This window comes from Argiope bruennichi, chromosome 11 (genome assembly GCF_947563725.1).
Source record: "Argiope bruennichi chromosome 11, qqArgBrue1.1, whole genome shotgun sequence".
Lineage (NCBI taxonomy): Eukaryota > Metazoa > Arthropoda > Arachnida > Araneae > Araneidae > Argiope > Argiope bruennichi.
The window spans coordinates 40,271,734-40,279,749 of record NC_079161.1 but is presented as its reverse complement, the minus strand read 5'-3'; the positions used below and the strand labels follow the sequence as shown (position 1 = coordinate 40,279,749).

Below are 8,016 nucleotides of genomic sequence, written 5' to 3'. Positions count from 1 at the left end.
TGGGAGGAATCTCTTAATTTTATATAGTAGAATGATGAGTAAAGATATTTGAACTGGCACCCTTCTCTTTAAATGTTCTCCGTGCCACCTGATTTACATGATCTATATAATCAGTGCTTTTGGATTGGATTTCCATACGATTGATATTGCTATCAAAAAGAAAATCGACGAAGGAAGAAAACGAAACTATTCTACTGCTTGTGCTACTCTACAGCTATGAAATATTTTTGACAAAATTATTTCATAGCTCCAAAATGGCATTTTATAAACATTGCTAAAGGTTTCAGTTCGTAATCATGAAAGTGCCATGCGCTGCGCTGTGGAAGAGTTTCTGTTTTCTTGCCATGCGTTTGCAGTGTAGTCTCTTCTGTTCTGCTAAATATAAGAAGTATGTCTTCTCTTCCCCATGAAATGTGGTATTTAGTTATCATGACATTTTAATTAAAGGGTTTAAAATTATGCCGACAAAAACGATAACAAAAATAGACCTCCGTTATCATACTTTGATAATTGCATATTGTATGAGCTAATATGGGGAAATTCCCGAATTCTTTGCTAACCAATGGATTGCATCGCTTCTGTGTTTTCTATACTTAGTTGAGGAATCCGTTATTTTATTGAGAAATCCGTTATCTCATTAGCAGGTAAAAAAAATTTGTGTTTTCTATACTTAGTGAGGAATCCTTTATCTCATTAGCAGGTAAAAAAAAAAAAAAATGATCTTTTAGAAATTTAAACTTTATTTCTTAAATCCCTAGACGAGTGACTAAATTTTTAAATAAAATTTACTTTTTCTTGCTTTGAGTAAAAAGGGACTATATTCCTCTCATGGTGGGTAGAATAATTTTCTGTTTTATGTTAGTAATAGATAAATATAATTTTCAAATGAATATAATAATATTTATTTTAAATATAAATTGCATTTCTCGTGAATCCATTGTTGGTAACTTTTGTTGTAATATTCTGCATTATAAAATTATTATTGATTTAAGATTATATGCAATAGTTTCTACTTTCAAAGTTCCATAGAATGCAGAACATTTAAGTGACTGCTAAAAGTATACAGACACTTTAAAAATTTACAGAAAAATCTTTGCACTTGAGGTTAAAGTGAAAGCTCATTATTAATCTTGTTTGTTAAGATACATTTTTATTTTTTTTCTGGTGTGTGAGCAGAATTGGATTGAGTCTTCTTGGGGCTCTTAGGCCTTTTGTCCTCCAATCTTACAAAATCAAATATTTTTCAATAATTTTATTTTAAGCTTTATGTTTTAAGTAGCAAATTTTGGCAGACCGAAATTATAAGATGCTTTACTGTTAATCACTTTTTAAAAAGTTGGATTTCAGTATATTGTATGTTAAAAAATTATACTGTTAAAATTTAAACAAAATAGTTTTAAAGAAATAGCCAATATTTTTTTAACATAATCTAAATAATATTTAGTATTAGAATCAGACATTTTATAAAATTATAAAGTGCTACATTTTTTTTTCGAATTATAAAATAACACAACATAAAACTTGCAAATGATAATTATTTAAAAATGCTACTAGAATAATATTCAAAAATTAAAACACAAAACAATATTTGAATTTAATTTTAATAAACTTGATAAAATGTCTTTTTATAATTAAATGAAAGCACAAAATTTAATAATTTTCAAAAATCTGCATAGAATTTGAACCGTGAATCTCCAAAATTATGTGACCCTGCTGCAATTACCTATTTCATAATTCTGCTCTATATGTGAGTGTTATGATATTTAATGCACTTGCCTGTCTTCACTGACAATACATTGTTTTATTATTTTAATGCCTTGCTTGTGGCTATTCCCTAATGAGGAATGCGAGGGAACATTGTTTTCAAAATTCCATAAATTTTATGACAATAAATTTAAAGAATTCAGAAAATAGAAAAAAAATTCATGAAATAGAAGAAATTTTTTTTTAATTTTTTGATGATTAAATTAAAAAATTTTTTAATTGTTTTTATTAAATTTGCTCAAAGTATTTTTCCTATGATTAGCATTTGATTTTGATTGATATAATTTTTTAATAAGAAGTGGAAGGCAAATAACTATACAAAATGATAAATAAACTATACACAATCTTTTGGATGCCTAAATTCTTTTCATTAAATTCATTATTGAAATTAGCATCAATATTTTACTTTCTAAATCTTTACAAGATGTACATTTTTGTAACTCTTTATATTTGCTTGTCTGTAGTGATGGCTTTAAAAATTTGCTTGCTTTTCACCAAAACAAGTGGCAAATCAAAATATTAATAAATTGCTAAAATCATCCTATTTGATTAATAAACCAGCATTTTATTGAAATCAATATAGACATAAATTTAATGTTTTTAGTTCCATTGAGCAAGTGTGGAATGGTATGCTGAAGAAAAGCGAAAGCTTTAATCATGAGAACTAAAAACTGCAAGATATAAAAATGGGAGCATCTTTATACAGCATCATTTTTTGACAACAAATTGCCATCATTTTTTGTTTATTTATAGAATAATACATCATTTTATTCATTTAAGCATTTTAAAAGCCAACTAAAAATAATTTATAATTTCTTTTTTTTCTCCCCATTGTAACAATGTTTACTGAATAATTATCATTTACGTGTAATATCTATAACTTTCTAAAGTTCCAAAATAACGAATCCAAATATCATAACTATGTACACGTTTAGAAAAAAATCTGAGGTTAGAGTATAAAAACATTGTAGGAAAATAAATTAAAATGGTACATAATGTGGGACAGCAGAATCTGAGATTGTAGAGAAATTAGTGAATCCTATGTCTGTACAATTCAATATGCCTGAAGATGTTCAATAATATTTTATAAAGTTTTAAATTACAAAAACTTTACAATATATACTGATTTGTAGCAATTTCATTTAAATATTGATGTGAATTTTATTTTGATTGTTTTTAATAATGGATTTTCTGATGAAAGTTTTACTATCCAATGAAAATAATCTGAAATTTTTTAAAAGTAGAATAAATATATTATGAAAAAAAAAATTATTGTAAAAATGCAAAATTTTAGTAATTGTGTATTATTTCAATAAAATTTTAAGGTGCCTATGTATTTTGGCAGTCATTCTATATTAGTTAGGTACTTATGTTAAAAAAATTGGATATTTATTAAACTATGCTAGGTGTTTATTATGTAAAAAAATTAGAGAATTAATCATTAACAGAATGTTAGATTTTTTAAAAATTAAAACACAAAGTTTTCAAGTATTCCTTTTTCTCTTAATATTTATTCTATTTGTAATCTATCATTTTTTCCATATATACTTATTGAAATTATAAATGCAAAAATTGAAAATAAATTTTGTCATCATGTATAACTAATTAATATTTTCTCTGGTTTCATCTGCTCAATGATTCTCTATATTAGTTGTATCATATTTGATATCAGAGATATTGGAAAAAAGTATGAGGAATTTTTTTTAGATTTTTATGAAACTTTTAAATAAAATAATAGATAACATAATCAATAACTATATTTTTCTAGTTCCTGTATAAATTCCATAAAAGTTTTAAATAAAATAATAGATAACATAATCAGTTTCTATATTTTTCTAGTTCCTGTATGAATTCCATAAAACTATTATTTTAGCATTATTATTTCATGAAAGTTATTAATAAAAACAGAAATACGTTTAGTCTAAAAAAAGATGAAAGAACTGAGAAAAGTTTCTTATATACTATCATCTAGCTATTTCAAATAAACTGTTCTTTTCAGTTAAAAATACAGAATTCAGTAGAAGTAAAAAGCTATTAATATTAATTGAGTTATACAGCATGTTGTACATATTACTGTAATCATAGTTTATATTGTTACTTCATTCATATGAGTAATTTTTCATACCAATTTTTTACTTCTTAAAATGTGAAGAATTTCCTTTAAATATAGCTGATATAATTCTTTACATTTTTAGAATAATATAAGTAAGAGATGTTTTATTCAGTTCTAAATAAAATGTACTTTATTTCCTATTTCAAGGTATGATCTATGTTAATTTAATGGAACATTATATTCTATTTTTATAACAAACATTTATATGATTTTCAATGAATGTTTGCCTTAACATTTTGTTTTAAACTTTTTTCTCCGTGTGTATTTGTATGTATGTTGCTTGCAATTATTGGTTAAAGGAAGAGATGAATATAAATATATTTCTGATAAAGTAAAAGGAAATATATATAATGCTTCCCTGTCTTTGCACAACTGGACTTTTAACAATGCTGTTAATTAAAATAAAAATAAGACCCAATTACACTTAAAACTAACTTATGTAGAAAAAGCCTGACATATTGGAACTGGTTGCATTGAAAATCAAGAACATTATTTTTCATTAATAATATTTGTAAATATGGCATATTATTTTTTGACAATATGTAATATATATACAATATTTTTATATAGTAAATGTTTTATTTACAGTTATATGATACTAATATTTTCTTCTTTGACTTTCCATTCCTTTGACACTGTCCATTTCAGATTATTTGAATTTTTAAATCAAAAAATCCTTTTATGATGACAGTAGATTTTTTGATTCTTATTTGCATGATATAAAATTTAAAAAGCTCAAGACTAATTTTTGCTAATATGACAAATGAACATAAGGTTAAAAAAATGCAACAGATTGTTTCATTACATTCCTTACACTGAAGAAGCAGTTTATCATATCAGATAACAAGTTGTCATGTTTTTTGCTAGCAGTATTTATGTTTAAACATTAATAATTAGTATGGTGTAAATATTACTGTAATATTTATAGCTGTTTGAGTTTTTAAATCTATTTTTTTTTCTCCTTATATAAAATTTATGCATATGTATTTTTTCCTTATGTAACATTTTTATATTTTTTAGAGACCTACTGATTTTTTTTCTTACTTCATGCATGATAAAGCACACTCATATCTTTATTTTTGTAGATGATGGCTAACCAGATCTTGAACTTGGAATTCCTATGGCTACTCAATAGAGAAGATTCTTTAGAAGTGAATACGATTGTTGATGCTAGATCAGGGGAAAATTCTCTGAAACCTTCTGGACCTTTGTTAAAATTAAAAAGAGATCTATCTGAATATTGCGGATTTCCAATTTTTATAAAAGATTGTAAGAAAAGGGTTGAATTTGCTGAATCTAACAATCAAGAAAATGAGAAAAAAAGTAAAAATGAATATTCATTGTTTCATCTAGAATGTCTTTTTCATGTCTTATGTTCAATTGACTTGGAAAAGAATCCAGAAGTTGATTTTAGACGATTTGTAAGCCTGTTTTATTCTACCAAATATGGCCATCTTGAGTCGGAAGTATACTTGAGATCTACTTCTGTTCCTTTTACTATTGAAGATAATCTTTTAACTGAAGCTAATACTATTGATGCTGTAAAATTTTCACTTGGTAATTTTGTTGGACTAAATAAGTTTTGTGAACGTTTTGACAGTAAGGTTTCTGTCGAAAAAGATAAATATAAAATAACTCAAGTTAAGCTTTTATTATTACATGATTATAAGAAACTCATTTTGTATTTTTTAGTGGGCAAAGATTGTCCCATTAAAAGACGTAATAAAACCACACATAATTGGTATAAATTTGAACTGCAATATTCATCTATTTATTCCATTATAATTTCGAAAAGTGAGGATTTAACGTTATATTTCCGATTGTTGCTGCCACCATTAATGTATTCTATGATCCATGATAGTGAAGAGAAAGATTGTATACCTTTCTATGAAATTGACTATACCACTTCTTGGTTCAGAGCTGTTGATCTCTATGATGGTTGTCCTCATCTGAAAAAAGAATTCTCTATGAATACTGTTCTAAAACTTGATCTTAAGAGAGAAGATTATGATTTTTTATTTCAAATAATAGCCTACTGCAAAAGCATTCAACTCTTTTTTGCTCCAGTCTCTGTTATTAAGAGCTCAATTCCTCCTGTAACATTAACATTTTTCCCAAATTCAAAATCTAATGCAAATGAAAAGAAGCAGAAAAAAGAAGATAAAGAAGCAGAAGAAAAGAGGAAAAAAGAAGAGTTTGAGTGTTTTTATGCTTTACAGTGCATCCTGACTCACAGTTTTGAAATAAATGATCAACTTGTCTTTAGGAAAGAAAGTGACCTTGCCAAATTATTTGTGCAAGAAAAAAGTAAAGAAAATCCTACTGCATTAAGTCGTGCACTTTATCAGATTTATGATTCTATTATTAAAAGAAATGTAGTAATGTTTATGGAATCTCTGAAATATTTGTATGATTGTTTTAAAAAAGAAGAACCTAAAACAGTTATTGATGATTTTTTTTCTAGGAATCAAAGCCATTTGCTTTTAATTAAACGAGCTATTCTTACACCAACTCATGTTGTTCTGTTACCACCTCAACCAACTTTAAAAAGTCGAGCTTTACGAGATTGTGAATTTGATTACTCTTTGAGACTATCAATTAAGGATGTGAATATAGACCTCATTCATTTTTCTGTCAAAGCTTTTGGTACTGATTCCATGGAACGTCAGCGTAATTTTTTCGATACTTATTACAGAAGTACTTTGCTTAAAGGATTCAGTATAGGTAAACGCAAATACAAATATGTTGGGAGTTCAACTAGTCAGTTGAAAGGTCATGGTTTGTGGTTTTATGCTCAAGATAGTAAAGGCAGGACATCTGAGGACTTAAGAAAACAGTTTGGGTCATTAGAGAAAATCCGCCTGGTGCCAAAGTATATGGCTCGTATGGGACAAACATTCTCCCAGTCTATGGGACATATTCGAGTCCCACAAGATTGGACTAATGTAAAAAATCCGGATGATGACATTGAAGGAGGTGTCATCACTGAATTTCTTACAATTTATGAACAAAAACAGAAAAAGTTTCTCCAAGTAGAGCCAGATAATGAAGATGTTGAAGTAGAGGACAAAGTTGAGGAAAATCCAACTGAGAACGTTGACCGCTATAATTTTTCTGATGGCATTGGTAGAATATCACCTGAGCTTGCTGATGAGGTAAATGATTGAATATTTAAATTTTCTATAAATAAGAATACTTTCATAATTTTTTATGAAAACATAACATCTTAATGGAATAATTTTTCATTAAGTAATTTAATTATGTGGAAAATATTTTATTTATTTAACTGTAAAATCAAAGAGCTGCTTAAGCTATTCAATTTCAATCCTATATATAAAGAAAAATTACAATAACTGCATTACATTTTTTTTTCTTTTTTCCATTACAATTATACAGGACCTTATACAATATTTTGTTCCTGTTTTAGATTTTTCAGTTAAGTGTTTAAGAGGTTAAACTGTGGGTTTCAAATATGATTTTGCATTATACAGCAATACTAGATTTTAGATATAATAATGTGCCAAAAATGTATGAAGAGTTTTTAGAAAAAGTAAAGAAAAATTTTTTAATAATTTTTGCATAATGTATGAATTTGCATGACTATACCAGATCCTTGATTGTCATTGGTAAATGGCATCAAGGCATGATTCGATTTTAAAAGATTCCTGACATGTTAACTATGACTACTACTGATAAATGCAACATTATCATTTGGGGAATGGTTTTGATTTATAGGATCTATGAATGCTCTTTTAGAAAAAATTTTCAAGGCAGGATAGGTTCTTTGATCATGCAAGCCAAATTTTGTTGATCCTTTAACTTTTATATTTGTGTTTACATCACCTAATACACCACTGTCCATATAGCATGTGAGTTGACAAGCATCATGGCTGAAAATACATGGGCCTTTGTTGTGCTGGAGCTATAATTTATGAGGGAATGACTGCTGGATATGATATCCATCTAAAGGTAAAGACAAAATTACCTGAAATATTTAGTAGTTTAGTCTGTCCAAACCAACATGCTTGGGTTCCAAATTTATTAAATGGTATCCTTCATACCAAGCCACCTTTTTACCAGAATTTATTTATGATTTAAAATATTCTATTATAAATTTTTTAAAAAATAATTTCATTCAG

The 8,016-nt window shown here is 26.7% G+C and overlaps 1 protein-coding gene across 3 annotated transcripts in view; it reads left to right on the top strand.

The window, feature by feature from the left end:
• The first annotated feature begins 297 nt into the window (after nt 1-297).
• Nucleotides 298-8,016, top strand: part of LOC129957358 (uncharacterized) — a 33,394-nt gene continuing 25,675 nt past the window's right edge. Inside the window, exons 1-2 of one of the 3 annotated variants that reach the window (XM_056069643.1) lie at nt 298-388; nt 4,963-7,032. In XM_056069643.1, coding sequence (XP_055925618.1) covers nt 4,963-7,032 — 2,070 coding nt within the window. In that variant the 5' untranslated portion in view covers nt 298-388. Of the gene's footprint in view, nt 645-4,962; nt 7,033-7,743; nt 7,847-8,016 lie in introns of those variants that run through there. The other 2 variants (XM_056069642.1, XM_056069644.1) reach the window with 2 other exon arrangements.